We start from the raw sequence: 19,304 nt of genomic DNA on the forward strand, positions 1-19,304 counted from the left end.
TACGGTAGTGACTTTTAAGGGGCGTCTTGACAAATACATGAATAGGATGGGAATAGAGGGATATGGTCCCCGGAAGGGTAGGGGGTTTTAGTTCAGTCGGGCAGCATGTTCGGTACAGGCTTGGAGGGCCGAAGGGCCTGTTCCTGTGCTGTAATTTCCTATGTTCTCAGTGCTAACCGCCGTGCCGCCTCGAATGAGACAGAGGTCAGACTGAATGACGCGCCCAAATGTAAAAGGTTCATTTATTTAAAAAAATAGTTGCGGTCTGTCGGGGGCGGTTGGTGCGAGGAGCCCATGGGTCTCGGCTTCAGAGACGCTCGGGATTTGAAGGTGCAGTGTGGTTGGCTGCCCATCACAGTTCAGCATGGTCCTCCGTCTTGGGCCTCTGGGACTCTGCGTCCTCGTAAAGTTTCATGTTGACGTACTGCATTTCCTCCATCAGCTGCTCCATGGGCGGGCGCCCGTACACGAGGTTCCGAATGGCGTAGCCAGTCATGAGGATGCTACATGGGAGGGGGGGGGGGGGGGGGGGGGGTCAGAAATAGCAGTTAGTATGTGGCAATGCAACATAAACAAAGGGTCACCCACATGTCCAAAATAACAGCCCGGACTCCCCCCGTGAGAACCTCACAGTGGGGGAGAATCATAGCATCTACAGTACAGTAGGAGGCCATTCGGCCCATCAAGTCTGTACCAACTACAAAGAACAAAGAACAGTACAGCACAGGAAACAGGCCCTTCGGCCCTCCAAGCCTGTGCCGCTCCTTGGTCCAACTAGACCAATCGTTTGTATCCCTCCATTCCCAGGCTGCTCATGTGACTATCCAGGTAAGTCTTAAACGATGTCAGCGTGCCTGCCTCCACCCCCCTACTTGGCAGCGCATTCCAGGCCCCCACCACCCTCTGTGTAAAAGACGTCCCTCTGATGTCTGAGTTATACTTCGCCCCTCTCAGCTTGAGCCCGTGACCCCTCGTGATCGTCACCTCCGACCTGGGAAAAAACTTCCCACTGTTCACCCTATCTATACCCTTCATAATCTTGTACACCTCTATTAGATCTCCCCTCATTCTCCGTCTTTCCAAGGAGAACAACCCCAGTCTACCCAATCTCTCCTCATAGCTAAGACCCTCCATACCAGGCAACATCCTGGTAAACCTTCTCTGCACTCTCTCCAATGCCTCCACATCCTTCTGGTAGTGCGGCGACCAGAACTGGACACAGTACTCCAAATGTGGCCTAACCAGCGTTCTATACAGCTGCATCATCAGACTCCAGCTTTTATACTCTATACCCCGTCCTATAAAGGCAAGCATACCATATGCCTTCTTCACCACCTTCTCCACCTGTGTTGCCACCTTCAAGGATTTGTGGACTTGCACACCGAGGTCCCTCTGTGTTTCTATACTCCTGATGACTCTGCCATTTATCGTATAACTCCTCCCTACATTATTTCTTCCAAAATGCATCACTTCGCATTTATCCGGATTAAACTCCATCTGCCACCTCTCCGTCCAATTTTCCAGCCTATCTATATCCTGCTGTATTGCCCGACAATGCTCTTCGCTATCCGCAATTCCAGCCATCTTCGTGTCATCCGCAAACTTGCTGATAACACCAGTTACACCTTCTTCCAAATCATTTATATATATCACAAATAGCAGAGGTCCCAGTACAGAGCCCTGCGGAACACCACTGGTCACAGACCTCCAGCCGGAAAAAGACCCTTCGACCACTACCCTCTGTCTCCTATGGCCAAGCCAGTTCTCCACCCATCTAGCCACTTCTCCTTGTATCCCATGAGCCTTAACCTTCTTAACCAACCTGCCATGTGGGACTTTGTCAAATGCCTTACTGAAATCCATATAGACGACATCCACGGCCCTTCCTTCATCGACCGTTTTTGTCACTTCCTCAAAAAACTCCACCAAATTTGTAAGGCACGACCTCCCTCTTACAAAACCATGCTGTCTGTCACTAATGAGATTGTTTCGTTCTAAATGCACATACATCCTGTCTCTAAGAATCCTCTCCAACAACTTCCCTACCACGGACGTCAAGCTCACCGGCCTATAATTTCCTGGGTTATCCCTGGTACCCTTCTTAAACAACGGGACCACATTCGCTATCCTCCAATCCTCAGGGACCTCACCCGTGTCCAAAGAAGCGACAAAGATTTCCGTCAGAGGCCCAGCAATTTCACCTCTCGTCTCCCTGAGCAGTCGAGGATAGATGCCATCAGGCCCTGGGGCTTTGTCAGTTTTAATGTTCCCTAAAAAACCTAACACTTCCTCTCTTGTAATGGAGATTTTCTCTAATGGGTCAACACCTCCCTCCGAGACACTCCCGGTTAACACGCCCCTCTCCTTCGTGAATACCGATGCAAAGTATTCATTTAGGATCTCCCCTATTCCCTTGGGTTCTAAGCATAATTCCCCTCCTTTGTCCCTAAGAGGTCCGATTTTCTCCCTGACAACTCTTTTGTTCCTAACGTATGAATAGAATGCCTTAGGATTCTCCTTAATCCTGCCTGCCAAGAACATCTCGTGACCTCTTTTTGCCCTTCTAACTCCCCGTTTGAGATCTTTCCTACTCTCTCTGTATTCCTCCAGAGCTCCATCTGTTTTCAGTTGCCTGGACTTAACGTACGCCTCCCTTTTCATTTTAATCAGATCCTCAATTTCCCTGGTTATCCACGGCTCTCGAATCCTACCTTTCCTATCCTTCCTTTTTACAGGCACATGCCTATCCTGCAGCCTTATCAATAGTTCCTTAAAAGACTCCCACATGCCAGACGCGGACTTACCCTCGAACATCCTCTCCCAATCAACATCCACCAATTCCTGCCTAATCCGGCTATAGTCAGCCTTCCCCCAATTTAGCACCCTGCCCGTAGGACAGCACTCATCCTTGTCCATTACTATCCTAAAGTTAATAGAGTTGTGGTCACTGTACAATCCCACCCATCCCCATATCTCCACATACTTACCCCGCTAATCCCCCCGACACTAAGGCTCAATTTATCATGGCCAATCCACCTAACCTGCACATCTTTGGACACTAAGGGGCAATTTAGCATGGCCAATCCACCTAACCCACACATCTTTGGACACTAAAGGGCAATTTAGCATGGCCAATCCACCTAACCTGCACATCTTTGGACACTAAGGGGCAATTTAGCATGGCCAATCCACCTAACCCGCACATCTTTCGGACTGTGGGAGGAAACTGGAGCACCCGGAGGAAACTGTAGCACCCGGAGGAAACCCACGCAGACACGGGGAGAATGTGCAGACTCTGCACAGACAGTGCCTGGCGCTGAGAGGCAGCAGTGCTAACCCCTGTGCCACCGCGGTCGGACACACCTCCTGCGGAACGTCTGGTGCTTTTTCTGGGCAAAGCGGACAAGCCTATCCGCCACGGTCGCGTTCTTCCTCCTCTCGTACTCCTCCTGCCGCCTCTGCCGCCGCACAAACGCCGCCAGCACCGGGTCGGTGATGTTGACATCCTCGGCGCTCCCGTTCAGCACCATCTGCAGCTCGGGCAGAACGTCCTCCGTCTCTGAAAAGAAGCAACATAAGGGATAATGGGACATGGAATGGCTGAGGCAGGATGGGATATTGAGTTGGGTGATCATCCATGATCATCATGAATGGCGGAGCAGTCTCTCCGGGCTGAATGGCCTCCTCCTGCTTCTAGTACATTTCTATGTAACGTCCATGTCGCAATTTACTTGCCTAATTATCTCGATTTATTGTCACATGTACTGGGACACACCAGTGAAAAGTATTGTTTGATTTATTATTGTCACATGTACTGGGACACAGTGAAAAGTATTGTTTGATTTATTATTGTCACATGTACTGGGATACAGTGAAAAGTATTGTTTGATTTATTATTGTCACATGTACTGGGACACAGTGAAAAGTATTGTTTGATTTATTATTGTCACATGTATTGGGATACAGTGAAAAGTATTGTTTCTTGCACGCTATACAAACAAAGCATACCGTTCATAGAGTACATGGGGAGAAGGAAAGGAGAGGGTGCAGAATGTAGTGTTACAGTCACAGCTAGGGTGTAGAGAAAGATCAGCTTAATATAATTTGATTTATTATTGTCCCATGTATTGGGATGCAGTGAAAAGTATTGGTTCTTGCGCACTATACAGACAAAGCATACCATTCATAGAGAAGGAATGATGTGAAGATGCCGGCATTGGATTGGGGTGGGCACAGTAAGAAGTCTCACAACACCAGGTTAAAGTCTAACAAATTTATTTGGAATCACAAGTTTTGGGAGTGCTGCTCCTTCATCACCCCCCGCCCTCCCCCCCACTCCACTCCACTCATGAAGGAGCAGCGCTCCGAAAGCTCGTGATTCCAACTAAACCTGTTGGACTTTAACCTGGTGTTGTGAGACTTCTTACAACAGAGAAGGAAAGGAGAGGGTGCAGAATGTAGTGTTACAGTCATAGCTAGGGTGTAGAGAAAGATCAACTCAGTGCAAGGGAGGTCCATTCAAAAGTCTGACAGCAGCAGGGAAGAAGCTGTTCTTGAGTCGGTTGGTACGTGACTCCAAACTTTTGTATCTTTTTCCCGAAGGAAGAAGGTGGAAGAGAGAATGTCCGGGGTGCGTGGGGTCCTTAATTATGCTGGCTGCTTTTCCCGAGGCAGCAGGAAGTGTAGACGGAGTCAACGGATGGGAGGCTGGTTTGCGTGACGGATTGGGATTGAGAGTCCAGACTCTGCACAGACAGTGACCCAAGCTGGGAATCGAACCCAGGTCCCTGGCGCTGTGAGGCAGCAGTGCTGACCACTGTGCTGCCATGCCGCCCCAAAGGGATTTTGCTGCGCCCTCACCTGTTCCATTCTTGATCTTCTCCTGTAACTCCACGAAACGGGTGTAATTCTGCTCAAAGCGCACCATGGTAGTGTTCACATAAATGTACATGTAACAGGAAGGTTCCTCCGATACGGTGTACACGTGGTGATAGTCACCAGACAGCAGCTGCAACACAAAAGGAAGATCCTCTCTGTTCACTGGTGGCGTTATGGCACAGGAGGAGGCCGTTTGGCCCATTGAGCCCATCCTAGCTCTCTGAGGCTCAATCCAGTCCCGTTCCCCGGTCCCACTTTACCCCTGTATCCCTGCAAGTTTAATCCCTCAATTCCCCAACCAATTTCCATCATTGTCTCTGCTACCACCACACGCGTAGGCAGCGAGTTCCAGCTCACTTCACACAGCCTACTCTCGCCGTGTAAAAGAGCTTCTTTCTCACACCCACCCCTGTACTTTAGCCCAACACCTTAAGTCCCTGTTTTCCCCTCGGGTCCTTGTCCCATCAGCTAACGGGAACAGCTTTTCATTGTCAATCTTATCTCAACCTGTTAAACTAGAAAGAGAGCAGAAAAGATTTACTAGGATGCTACCGGGACTTGATGGATTGAGTTATAAGGAGAGGCTGGATAGACTGGGACTTTTTTCTCTGGAGCGTAGGAGGCTGAGGGGTGATCTTATAGAGGTCTATAAAATAATGAGGGACACAGATCAGCTAGATAGTCAACATCTTTTCCCAAAGGTAGGGAAGTCTAAAACTAGAGGGCATAGGTTTAAGGTGAGAGGGGAGAGATACAAAAGTGTCCAAAGGGGCAATTTTTTCTCACAGAGGGTGGTGAGTGTCTGGAACGAGCTGCCAGAGGCAGTAGTAGAGACGGGTACAATTTTGTCTTTTAAAAAGCGTTTAGACAGTTACATGGGTTAGATGGGTATAGAGGGATATGGGCCAAATGCGGGCAATTGGGATTAGCTTAGGGGTTTTAAAAAAAAAAGGGCGGCATGGACAAGTTGGGCCGAAGGGCCTGTTTCCATGCTGTAAACCTCTATGACCTGTCACAATCTCGATCAAATCTCCCCCTCAATCTCCGTCGCTCCAAGGAGAACAACTAAGACACAAAGATTGACCGGGTGGTTAACAGCGAGGTCGAGTGTCTTGGGTTGGAAGAAGATATCTGCCCATTTGGCCATCTATAAATGACAGATGGAATTTAACCCTGAAAAAAATGTGAGGTGATGCACTTTGGAAAGAGTAATTTGACAAGGAAGTATTCAATGAATGATAGGACACTGGGAAGTTCTGTGGAACCAAAGGACCTTGGCGAGTTTGTCCACAGATCGCGGAAAGGCAGGTTAATAGAATCAGAGGGAGTATCATAGAATCCTACAGTGCAGAAGGAGGCCATTCGACCCATCGAGTCTGCACCAACTACAATCCCACCCAGGCCCTATCTCCATTAGCCATGCTTCTACCCTAGCTAGTCCTCCGACACTAAAGGGCAATTTAGCACGGCCAATCCCCCTAACCCTCATAGAACATAGAACATAGAACAGTACAGCACAGAACAGGCCCTTCGGCCCACGATGTTGTGCCGAGCTTTATCTGAAACCAAGATCAAGCTATCCCACTCCCTATCATCCTGGTGTGCTCCATGTGCCTATCCAATAACCGCTTAAATGTTTCTAAAGTGTCTGACTCCACTATCACTGCAGGCAGTCCATTCCACACCCCAACCACTCTCTGCGTAAAGAACCTACCTCTGATATTCTTCCTGTATCTCCCACCACGAACCCTATAGTTATGCCCTCTTGTAATAGCTCCATCCACCCGAGGAAATAGTCTTTGAACGTTCACTCTATCTATCCCCTTCATCATTTTATACACCTCTATTAAGTCTCCCCTCAGCCTCCTCCGCTCCAGAGAGAATAGCCCTAGCTCCCTCAACCTTTCCTCATATGACCTACCCTCCAAACCAGGCAGCATCCTGGTAAATCTCCTCTGCACTCCTTCCAGCGCTTCCACATCCTTCCTATAGTGAGGTGACCAGAACTGCACACAATATTCCAAATGTGGTCTCATCAAGGTCCTGTACAGTTGCAGCATAACCCCACGGCTCTTAAACTCCAACCCCCTGTTAATAAAAGCTAACACACTATAGGCCTTCTTCACAGCTCTATCCACTTGACTGGCAACCTTTAGAGATCTGTGGATATGGACCCCAAGATCTCTCTGTTCCTCCACAGTCTTCAGAACCCTACCTTTGACCCTGTAATCCACATTTAAATTTGTCCTACCAAAATGAATCACCTCACATTTATCAGGGTTAAACTCCATTTGCCATTTTTCAGCCCAGCTTTGCATCCTATCTATGTCTCTTTGCAGCCTACAACAGCCCTCCACCTCATCCACTACTCCACCAATCTTGGTGTCATCAGCAAATTTACTGATCCACCCTTCAGCCCCCTCCTCTAAGTCATTAATAAAAATCACAAAGAGCAGAGGACCAAGCACTGATCCCTGCGGCACACCGCTAGCAACCTGCCTCCAATCCGAAAATTTTCCATCGACCACCACCCTCTGTCTTCGGTCAGACAGCCAGTTACCTATCCAATCGGCCAACTTTCCCTCTATCCCACACCTCCTCACTTTCATCATAAGCCGACCATGGGGACCTTATAGGGTGGTGAAAAAGGCCTATGGCACACTCGCCTTTATCAATCAGGGTATCGATTACAAAAACAGGGAAGTCATGTTGGAGTTGTATAGAACTTTGGTGAGGCCACAGCTGGAGCACTGTGTGCAGTTCTGGTCGCCACATTATAGGAAGGATGTGATTGCACTGGAGGGGGTGCAGAGGAGATTCACCAGGATGCTGCCTGGGACGGAGCATTTAAGTTATGAAGCGAGGTTGGGGAGGCTTGGGTTGTTTTCTCTGGAGCAGAGAAGACTGAGGGGCGACCTGATCGAGGTGTACAAGATTGTGAGGGACATGGACAGGGTGGATAAGGAGCAGCTGTTCCTCTTAGTTGAAGGGTCAGTCATGAGGGGACACGGAGGGGTGGGAGGTTTAGGGGCGATTTGAGGAAAGACGTTTTTACCCAGAGGGTGGTGAGGGTCTGGAATGCGCTGCCTGGGAGGGTGGTGGAGGCGGGATGCCTCACATCCTTTAAAAAGTACCTGGATGAGCACTTGGCACATCACAACATTCAGGGCTCCGGGCCCAGTGCTGGCAAGTGGGATTAGGTGGGCAGGTCAGGACATTTCATGCATCGGTGCAGACTCGGTGGGCTGAAGGGCCTTTCCTGCACTGCAGTATTCTGTGATTCTGTGATCCCCAACTTCTCCAAATGCACCTTGGAGCTAAAACCCCCTCATCCCTCAAACCGTTCTGGTAAATCTTCCTCTGCACGCTCTCAAGAACTCCCTCACATCCTTCCTAAAGAGTGGCGACCAGAACTGGACACAATATTCTAGTTGGGGCCTAACCAGGGCTCTGTAAAAGGTTCAGCATAATTGCCTTTGTACTCAATGTCTATTTATAAGACCATAAGATATAGGAGCAGAATTAGGCCATTCCGCCCATCGAGTCTTCTGTCATTCGATCATGGCTGACAAGTTTCTCAACCCCATTCTCCTGCCTTTCCCCGTAACCTTTGACCCCCCCCCCCTTACCAATCAAGAACCTATCTATCTCTGTCTTAAATACACTCAATGACCCGGCCTCCTCTGCGGCAATGAATTCCACAGATTCACCAAACCCTCTGGCTGAAGAAATTCCTCCTCATCTCGGTTCTAAAGGGTCGTCCCTTTACTCTGAGGCTGTGCCCTCGGATCCGAGTCTCTCCGACTAATGGAAACATCTCCCCCACGTCCACTCTATCCAGGCCTCGCAGTAATCTGTAAGTTTCAATGAGATTCCCCCACTCATCTTTCTAAACTCCATCGAGTACAGACCCAGAGTCCTCAAACGCTCCTCATACGTCAAGCCTTTCATTCCCGGGATCATTCTCATGAACCTCCTTTGGACCCTCTCCAAGGCCGGCACATCTTTCCTCAGACACAGGGCTCAAAATACTCCCAATATTCAAAATGTGGTCTGACCATAGTCTTTCAAGCCTCAGCAGTACATCCCTGCTTTTGTCCTCTCAAAATGAATGTTAACATTGCGTTTGCCTTCCTAACGACCAACTCAACCTGCAAGTTAACCTGTTGGACCTGCAAGTTGGGCGTCAGGGTAGCACAGTGGTTAGCACTGCTACCTGACAGTGCGCCAGGGACCCGGGTTCGATTCCCAGCTTGGGTCACGGTCTGTGTGGAGTCACGTTCTTCCCCGTGTCTGCGTGGGTTTCCTCCGGGTGCTCCGGTTTCCTCCCACAGTCCCAAGATGTGCGGATTAGATGGATTGGCTTTGCTAAATGAATGCGGGGGGGGGGGGGGGGGGGGGGGGGCGATGGCCCAGTGGTGTTATCGCTGGACTATTAATCCAGAAACTCAGCTAATGTTCTGGGGACCCGGGTTCGAATCCCACCACGGCAGATGGTGGAATTTGAATTTGATAAAAGAAAATCTGGGATTAAGAATCTATTGATGACCATGAAACCATTGTCGATTGTCGGAAAAACCCATCTGGTTCACTAATGTCCTTTAGAGAAGGAAATCTGCCGTCCTTACCTGGTCTGGCCTACATGTGACTCCAGAGCCACAGCAATGTGGTTGACTCTCAACTGCCCTCCAAGGGCAACTATGGATGGGCAATATATGCTAGCCAGCCAGCGACGCCCATGTCCCTCGAATTAATGTTTTAAAATTGCCCCTTAGTGTCAGGGGCACTAGCTAGGGTAAGTACAAAGCCTGTCCACCAAGGCACAAGTCAGGAGTGTGATGGAATACTCCCCACTTGCCTGGATGGTGCGGCTCCAACAACACTCAAGAAGCTCGACACCATCCAGGACAAAGCAGCCCCGCTTGATTGGCCCCCCATCCACAAACATTCACTCCCTCCACCACCAACGCTCAGTAGCAGCAGTGTGGACCATCTACAAGATGCACTGCAGCAACTCATCCTTAGGCAGCACCTTCCAAACGCACAACCACTTCCATCCCGAAGGATGAGGGCAGCAGACACATGGGGAACACCACCACCTGCAGGTTTCCCTCCGAGCCACTCACCATCCTGACTTGGAAATATATCGGCTGTTCCTTCGCAGTCGCTGGGTCAAAATCCTGGAACTCCCTCCCTAACAGCACTGTGGGTGTACCTACACCACACGGACTGGCTGATGTCCAATAACAATCCTGGAACTCCCTCCCTAACAGCATTGTGGGTCAACCCACAGCACGTGGACTGCAGCAGGTTCAAGATGGCGGCTCACCACCACCTTCTCAAGGGGGCAACTAGGGATGGGCAATGAATGCTGGGCCCAGCCAGCGACACCCATGTGCCACGAATGAATTTTTTTAAAAATGGGGTTATGGGGATAGGAGTGGGATTGTGGTCAGTGCAGCCTCGATGGGCCGAGTGGCCTCCTTCTGCACTGTAGGATTCTAACTATAAGAGAATCCTCGAGACTCCCTTTGCGGTTCTGATTTCTGAATTCGAATGCGTACAGTCTGATGTCAGGAACTATTTAGTGAGTCTTGGCTCTAACCAGTCATGCTATGGGATTGATCCTTTTCCTGTCACAATAATTCAGAAATATCCCTTTTTGTTTTACATAAAGCAACCTAGACAACCGAGCACCTGACCTGCATCTTTTCTCCCTCCTTCAGGGTGTAGTTTCTTTTCTCCGTAACAATCTCCACGACCACCTCTCCCTTCAGCACCTGGATGCTGGTGTTCCCGAGATCCTCACTCACAAAATTCTCCAGATGAAGACCTTGCAAGCAGAGACTTCAAGTCAGTGCGTTCAACAGGTTAAAGAATACCCAACTCCCCTCCCCCCACATTGGAATAGCATACAGCCCAACAGAGGGTCAGCATCGGCAATGGCCCAGTGGTATCAGTCGCTGGACTATTGACCCAGAAACTCAGCTCATGTTCCAGGGAACCCGGGTTCGAATCCTGCCACGGCAGATGGTGGGAATTTGAATTCAATAAAAATTATAGAATCCCTACAGTGCAGAAGGAGGCTATTTGGCCCATTGCGTCTGTGCTAACCACAATCCCAACCAGGCCCTATCTCCGGGTATTTACCCTGCTAATCCCCCTGACACTAAGGGGCAATTTAGCATGGCCAATCCACCAAGCCCGCACATCTTTGGACACTAAGGGACAATTTAGCATGGCCAATCCCCCGAATCTACACATCTTTGGACACTAAGGGACAATTTAGCATGGCCAATCATCCTAACCTACACATCATTAGCACTAAGGGGCAATTTAGCATGGCCAATCCACCTAAGCTACACATCTTCGGGGAGGAAACCAGAGCACCCGGAGGAAACCCACGCAGACAAGGGGAGAACGTGCAGTCTCCACACAGACAGTGACCCGAGGTGGGAATCGAACCCGGGTCCCTGGTGCTGTGAGGCAGCAGTGCTAACCACTGTGCAACCGTGCCGCCCTTAATCCCCTATCTGGAATTAAGAATCTACTGATGACCATGAAACCGTTGTTGGAAAAACCCATCTGGTTCACTAATGTCCTTTTGGGAATTAAGTCTGCCTTCCTTACCTGATCTGGCCCACGTGACTTCAGATCCACAGCAATGTGGTTGACTCTCAACTGCCCTCAGAAATGGCCCAACAAGCCCTCAGTTCAAGGCCAATTAGGGATGGACAACAACTGCTGGGCCCAGCCAGCAACACCCAGGTCCCACAAATGAATTAAAAAAAAAGAGAAAGGGTTGTATTTAATGGCTGGCTCCTATCTCTTCAGTTGAAACCTGTATTGGGCTCCAACTGGAGTACTGAGTACAATTCCAGGCACCGTTCAGGCAGGATGTGGAAAAGATTCACGAGACTGGGTCCAAGGATGGGGGAACTTTGGTTACCTGGATAGATTGAAGCATCTGGGATTGTTCTCCTTGGACAGGAGGTGGTGGAGAGGAGATATGGTCGAGGTGTTCAAAATCGCGAGGAGGGTCTGGGACAGAGTGGACAGAGAGAGAAGACAGACTGAATAGCCTCCTGCAATCGGATTATGATAATTTTACCATAAAGCCGCAGCACTAGCAGATGGTTTATTTTTATTCATTCGTGGGACATGGGCGTCGCTGGCTGGCCCAGCATTTATTGCCCATCCCTAGTTGCCTGAGGGCAGTTGAGAATCAACCACATTGCTGTGGCTCTGGAGTCACATGTAGGCCAGACCGGGTAAGGACGGCAGATTTCCTTCCCTAAAGGGACATTAGCGACCCAGATGGATTTTACCGACAATGGTTTCGTGGTTATCAGTAGATTCCGAATTCCAGATTAATAATACTGTGCAGTCCTTGAGCAAATTGCAAGTTCTTATATTTCATCTTATCAGCTTTCGTCCCTTCCGCTTCAGTGAACAAAGAAGAAATATAATCAGAAAATGTCAACCAATGATTTCCCAACTGCCAAAGAACCCAGAAAGAACGGAGAAATTGATTCATATTTCTCAGTAAACAATCTCTAGCACATCCTTGAAAAAATGTATTATCTCGTGTGGAATTTGAAACCAAGTCCTGCACAGTGGTTAGCACTGCTGCCTCACAGAGCCAGGGACCCGGGTTCGATTCCCGACCTCGGGTCACTGTCTGTGTGGAGTTTGCACGTTCTCCCCGTGTCTGCGTGGGTTTCCTCCGGTTTCCTCCCACAGTCCAAAGACGTGTGGGTTAGGTTGATTGGCCAAGCTAAAATTGCCCTTCAGTGTCCTGAGATGCGTAGGTTAGAGGGATTAGCGGGTAAATGTGTAGGGATAAGGGGGTAGGGCCTGGGTGGGATTGTGGTCGGTGCGGACTCGATGGGCCAAATGGCCTCTTTCTGCACTGTAGGGTTTCTATGATTTCTATGATTCTATGACCCGGGTTCGATTCCCGCCTTGGGTCACTGTCTGTGTGGAGTCTGCACGTTCTTCCCCGTGTCTGCGTGGGTTTCCTCCGGATGCTCCAGTTTCCTCCCACAGTCCGAAAGACGTATAGGTTAGATGGATTGGCCATGCTAAATTGCCCCTTAGTGTCCAAAGATGTGCAGGTTAGGTGGATTGGCCATGCTAAATTGCCCCTTAGTGTCCAAAGATGTGCAGGTTAGGTGGATTGGCCATGCTAAATTGCCCCTTAGTGTCCAAAGATGTGCAGGTTAGGTGGATTGGCCATGCTAAATTGCCCCTTAATGTCCGAGATGTGTAGATTAGGTGGATTAAGTGTGTGGGGTTACAGGGAGAGGGCGCAGGAGGGAGCCTGGGTAAGTTTAAAGTTTATTTATCAGAGTCATAAGTAGGCTTACATTAACAATGCAATGAAAAACCTCTGCGCAACACACAGAGAACATTCTTTTACACTCTCACACTCAGGAGCAAGTGTTCAGGTTATTCAAGTTGTAGAGTTTGTTTTACAAACTCCAGCCATCTCTCTCTCGCCACATTCCCCTCTCCCAATTTACCTGGGAAGTCCGCAATGAAAACCACATCCGTCTGATTGTCCAACATCTTCTCAATCTCGTCGAACTTTGACCTCCAGGGTGAGAGGTCAACCAGCAGGGGCATCAGCCAGGGGGTCTTCTTAAAGGGGGACCACTCCGCTTTCACAATGTCGACCCGGGGGTCAAAGAGCCTGAGGGGGAAACATTCAGCGTCACTTAAACAGGAGCAAGATCTTGAGCAGTAAACCCTAATCACAGTCATACAGGGCGTGGGTGAGGCCACATCTGGAATATCGTGTGCTGTTTTGGAGTCCTCGTGCATCAGTCGCTGAAAGTAAGCGCGCAGGTACAGCAGGCAGTAAAGAAGGCAAATGGTATGTTGGCCTTCATATTTATGTCACAAGTAAGCTTACATTAACAAAGGACAAAGAACAATACAGCACAGGAACAGGCCCTTTGGCCCTCCAAGCCCGTGCCGCTCCCTGGTCCAAACTAGACCATTCTTTTGTATCCCTCCATTCCCACTCCGTTCATGTGGCTATCTAGATAAGTCTTAAACCTTCCCAGTGTGTCCGCCTCCACCACCTTGCCTGGCAGCGCATTCCAGGCCCCCACCACCCTCTGTGTAAAATACGTCCTTCTGATATCTGTGTTAAACCTCCCCCCCCCTCACTTTGAACCTATGATCCCTCGTGAACGTCACCACCGACCTGGGAAAAAGCTTCCCACCGTTCACCCTATCTATGCCTTTCATAATTTTATACACCTCTATTAGGTCACCCCCTCATCCTCCGTCTTTCCAGTGAGAACAACCCCGGTTTACCCAATCTCTCCTCATAACTAAGCCCTTCCATACCAGGCAACATCCTGGTAAACCTCCTCTGCATTCTCTCTAAAGCCTCCACGTCCTTCTGGTAGTGTGGCGACCAGAACTGGGCGCAGTATTCCAAATGCGGCCGAACCAACGTTCTATACAACTGCAACATCAGACCCCAACTTTTATACTCTAAAAAGGCAAGCATGCCATATGCCTTCTTCACCACCTTCTTCACCTGTGACGTCACCTTCAAGGATCTGTGGACTTGCACACCCAGGTCCCTCTGCGTATCTACACCCTTTATGGTTCAGCCATTTATCATATAGCTCCCCCCTACGTTAGTTCTACCAAAATGCATCACTTCGCATTTATCTGGATTGAACTCCATCTGCCATTTCTTTGCCCAAATTTCCAGCCTATCTATATCCTTCTGTAGCCTCTGACAATGTTCCTCACTATCTGCAAGTCCAGCCATTTTCGTGTCATCCGCAAACTTACTGATCACCCCAGTTACACCTTCACACTGCAATGAAATTACTGTGAAAATCCCCTAGTCGCCACACTCCTGTTCGGTTACACTGAGGGAGAATTTAGCACCTAACCAGCGCGTCTTTCGGACTGTGGGAGGAAACCGGAGCACCCGGAGGAAACCCACGCAGACACGGGGAGAATGTGCAGAATCTGCACAGACAGTGACCCAAGCCGGGAATCGAACCCTGGTCTGTGGCGCTGTGAGACAGCAGTGCTAACCCCTGTGCAACCTCATAGCGAGAGGATTTGAGTACAGGGATAGGGATGTTTTGCTGCAATTGTATAGGGTGTTGGTGAGGCCACACCTGGAGTATTGTGTGCAGTTTTGGTGTCCTTATCTGAGGAAGGATGTCCTTGCTATAGAGGGAGTACAGCGAAGGTTTCCCAGGCTGATTCCTGGGATGGCAGGTCTGTCATATGCGGAGAGACTAAGTCGGTTAGGATTATATTCACTGGGGTTTAGAAGAGGGATCTCATAGAAACTTATAAAATTCTAACAGGGTTAGACAGGGTAGATTCAGAAAGAATGTTCCCGATGGTGGGGGGAGTCCAGAACTAGGGGTCATAGTTTGAGGATAAGGGGTAAACCTTTTAGGACTGAGGTGAGGAGAAATTTCTTCACCCAGAGGGTGGTGAATGTGTGGAATTCACTCCCACAGAAAGTAGTTGAGGCCAAAACGTTGTGTGATTTCAAGAAGAAATTAGATTTCGCTCTTGGGGCTAAAGGGATCGAGGGATATGAGGGGGAAGGGGGGTTCAGGATATTGAATTCGATGATCAGCCGTGATCACAATGAATGGCGGAGCAGGCTCGAAGGGCCGAATGGTCTCCTCCAGCTTCTAGTTTCTATGATTCTATGTAAATGAAGGGACAACAAGGTCACAGTGCAAGGGTTAGGGTTCAAATCAAAAGGCTTTCTTCACTGAACCACTTGGACACTAATTCCTATCACTGCGGTAAAACTGGCTAATAACAAATCAGTAACTTTATTATTTTCAGCTCAAGGGACGTGAATGTCACCAGCAAGACCAGTATTTATTGCCCATCCCTAATTGCCATTGACAAGATGGTGGTGAGCCGCCATCTTGAACCCGCTGCAGTCCCTGAGGTGTAGGTACTCCCACAGTGCTGTTAGAGAGGGAGTTTCAGGATTTTGACCCAGCGACTGCAAAGGAATGGCCGATATATTTCCAAGTCAGGATGGTGAGTGGCTCGGAGGGGATCTTGCAGGTGGTGGTGTTCCCCATGTATCTGCTGCCCTTGTCCTTCTAGATGGTAGAGGTTGTGGGTTTGGAAGGTGCTGTCTAAGGATGAGTTGCTGCAGTGCATCTTGTAGATGGTCCACACTGCTGCTACTGAGCGTCGGTGGTGGAGGGAGTGAGTGTGTGTTTGTGGATGGGGTGCCAATCAAGCGGGGCTGCTTTGTCCTGGATGGTGTCGAGCTTCTTGAGTGTTGTTGGAGCCGCACCCATCCAGGCAAGTGGGGAGTATTCCATCACACTCCTGACTTGTGCCTTGTAGATGGTGGACAGGCTTTGGGGGAATCAGGAGGTGAGTTACTCTCCGCAGGATTCCCAGCCTCTGACCTGCTCTGGGAGCCACAGTATTTATATGGCTGGATCCAGCTCAGCTTCTGGTCAATGGGAACCCCCAGGATGTTGATAGTGGGGGGATTCAGCACTGGGGATGCCATTGAATGTCATGGGGCGATTTACCATTGATTTACCCACGCATTTACCATTGGCAATCCACCTAACCTGCACATCTTTGGACACTAAGGGGCAATTTAGCATGGCCAATCCACCTGACCTACACATCTTTGGACACTAAGGGGCAATTTAGCATGGTCAATCATAGAATCCCTACAGTGCAGAAGGTGGCCATTTGCCCCGACCACAATCCCACCCTGGCCCTACCCCTGTATTTACCCTGCTAGTCTGCCTAACACTTAAGGGGCAATTTAGCATGGCCAATGCACCTAACCAGCACATCTTTCGGATGGTCCAAAGATGTGTAGGTTAGGTGGATTGGCCATGTTAAGTTGTCCTTTAGTATCCAAAGATGTGGTGGTTAGGTGGATTGGCCATGCTAAATTTCCCCTTAGTGTCCAAAGGATGTGTCAGGGGATTAGCAGGGTAAATATGTGGGGTTTCGGGGAGAGGGCCTGGGTGAAATTGTTGTCGGTGCAGGCTTGATGGGCTGAATGGTCTCCTTCTGCACTGTGAAACTGGAACACCCGGAGGAAACCCACGCAGATACGGGGAGAACGTGCAGACTCCGCACAGACAGTGACCCGAAACCTGGGTCCCTGGCGCTGTGAGGCCATGATGTGGAGATGCCGACGTTGGACTGGGGTGGGCACAGTAAGAAGTCTCACAACACCAGGTTAAAGTCCAACAGGTTAATGCTGCCAAATAAACCTGTTGGACTTCAATCTGGTGTTGTGAGCCTTCTTGCTGTGAGGCAGCAGTGTTAACCACTGTGCCACCCACTCACTATTGGTACTGAAGTTACTCAAGTCTGTCTGTGTCCTTTTCGGCTCTCACCTCTGCTGAAACCTTTCGTTTATGGACACCCAGATGTCAAAGTAGATCTCGGGGTCGGAGATGTTGTAGTTACTCAGTTCTCTGGCAAGGCAGCTGGAATACTGTTTCAACATGTCTGCATGGTCCTTCCAACGCCGACTTTGTGTCCAAACCTGCACAGAGCAAGAAGCATGTTTAGTCATGTAGTCAACATGGTCTTCACAAGAGGGAATTTATGTTCGACTAATTTCCTAGTGTGTTTTTGAGCATGTAACTCGTCTGGTGTGTAAAGGGGAACCAGTAGATGTAGTATACTTGGATTCCAAAAGACGCTTAACAAAGGTCTCACAGCAGGTTCATACACAAGATAAGGGCTCATGGAGTTGGCATGGATAGAGGATTGGTGGGCACTGTTCCTTCCCTGAGTCAAAAATCCTAGAACTCCCTCCCTAACAGCTTTTTGGGTGTACCTACACCTCACGGTCTGCAGCGGGTTCATAAATGTGTGGGCAAGTGCAGAAGGAGGCCATTCGGCCCATCGAGTCTACACCAACAACAATCCCACCCAGGCCCTATCCTCATAACCCCATGTATTTCCCCTGCTAATCCCTCGACACCAAGGAGCAATTTAGCATGGCCAATCCCCCTAACCCGCACATCTTTGGACATTAAGGGACAATTTAGCACGGCCAATCCACCAGGTTTCCAATAGCCAATCCACCTAACCTGCACATCTTTGGACACTAAGGGGCAATTTAGCATGGCCAATCCCCCTAACCTGCACATCTTTGGACACTAAGGGGCAATTTAGCATGGCCAATCCCCCTAACCTGCACATCTTTGGACACTAAGGGGCAATTTAGCATGGCCAATCCACCTAACCTGCATATCTTTGAACTGAGAAAGGAAGTCGGAGCACCCGGAGGAAACCCACGCAGACACGGGGAGAACGTGCAGACTCCACACAGACAGTGACCCAAGGCTGGAATTGAACCTGAGTCCCTACTGCTGTGAGGCATCTCTGCTAACCACTGTGCTACCATGCCGCCCATTTTTTGAACTGCAATCATTGTACCCCTGCAATCACTGCAGTGTCGGCTTAGAATTCAGCAATCAGAAGTCCTGGGGTGGGACTTGAACCTGGAACCTTGGAGGTCCAGAGGCGAGCGTGCTACCCGTTGAGCCACGGGTGGAGGGCGAGCCAGGTCAAGGGTTTTAACAGTGCTGTAACTCACACCAGGATTTAGGTAGCCAATCTCTCCGGTTACTCCATCCTTATAGGTTATCTTGACGTGTTGGTGGAACCTGGTATGAACCATCATATCCCAGGAATATCCATACAATCCGTTTGTCCAGTTATTGTATCCCTGTAGGAAGACAGAGCGATTAAACAATCCTACTTTTCGTCACAGCATCTCAAGTCATCATGAATTTTCTTTCGCGGGGCATGGGCGTCGCTGGCTGGGCCAGCATTCATTGCCCATCCCTGGTTGCCCTTGGAGGGCAGTTGAGAGTCAACCACATTGCTGTGGCTCTGGAGTCACATGTAGGCCAGACCGGGTAAGGATGGCAGATTTCCTTCCCTAAAGGGAACCAGGTGGGTTTCTCCGACAATCGACAATGGTTTCATGGTGATCAGTAGATTCTTAATTCCAGATATTTTTTAGTGAATTCAAATTCCACCATCTGCTGTGGCGGGATTCGAACCCGGGTCCCCCAGAACATTAGCTGAGTTTCTGGATTAATAGGGTGAAAAGGAGATGTTTAGCACACTGGCCTTCGTCAGTCAGGATGTGGAGATGCCGGCGTTGGACTAGGGTAAACACAGTAAGAGTTTTAACAACACCAGGTTAAAGTCCAACAGGTTTATTTGGTAGCAAATACCATTAGCTTTCGGAGCGCTGCTCCTTCGTCAGATGGAGTGGAAATCTGCTCTCAAACAAGGCACAGAAACACAAAATCAAGTTACAAAATACTGATTAGAATGCAAATCTCTACAGCCAACCAGGTCTTAAAGATACAGACAATGTGGGTGGAGGGAGCATTAAG

The 19,304-nt window shown here is 49.3% G+C and overlaps 1 protein-coding gene across 1 annotated transcript in view; it reads right to left on the reverse strand.

The window, feature by feature from the left end:
• Positions 1-228: 228 nt before the first annotated feature.
• Positions 229-19,304, reverse strand: part of ggcx (gamma-glutamyl carboxylase) — a 44,697-nt gene continuing 25,621 nt past the window's right edge. Inside the window, exons 9-15 of the mRNA XM_078239247.1 lie at positions 18,491-18,622; positions 17,277-17,428; positions 13,404-13,573; positions 10,581-10,711; positions 4,861-5,008; positions 3,364-3,559; positions 229-503 (exon numbers count right to left, since the gene is read on the reverse strand). Coding sequence (XP_078095373.1) covers positions 353-503; positions 3,364-3,559; positions 4,861-5,008; positions 10,581-10,711; positions 13,404-13,573; positions 17,277-17,428; positions 18,491-18,622 — 1,080 coding nt within the window. The 3' untranslated portion in view covers positions 229-352. The remainder of the gene's footprint in view (positions 504-3,363; positions 3,560-4,860; positions 5,009-10,580; positions 10,712-13,403; positions 13,574-17,276; positions 17,429-18,490; positions 18,623-19,304) is intronic.

This window comes from Mustelus asterias, chromosome 22 (assembly GCF_964213995.1).
Source record: "Mustelus asterias chromosome 22, sMusAst1.hap1.1, whole genome shotgun sequence".
Lineage (NCBI taxonomy): Eukaryota > Metazoa > Chordata > Chondrichthyes > Carcharhiniformes > Triakidae > Mustelus > Mustelus asterias.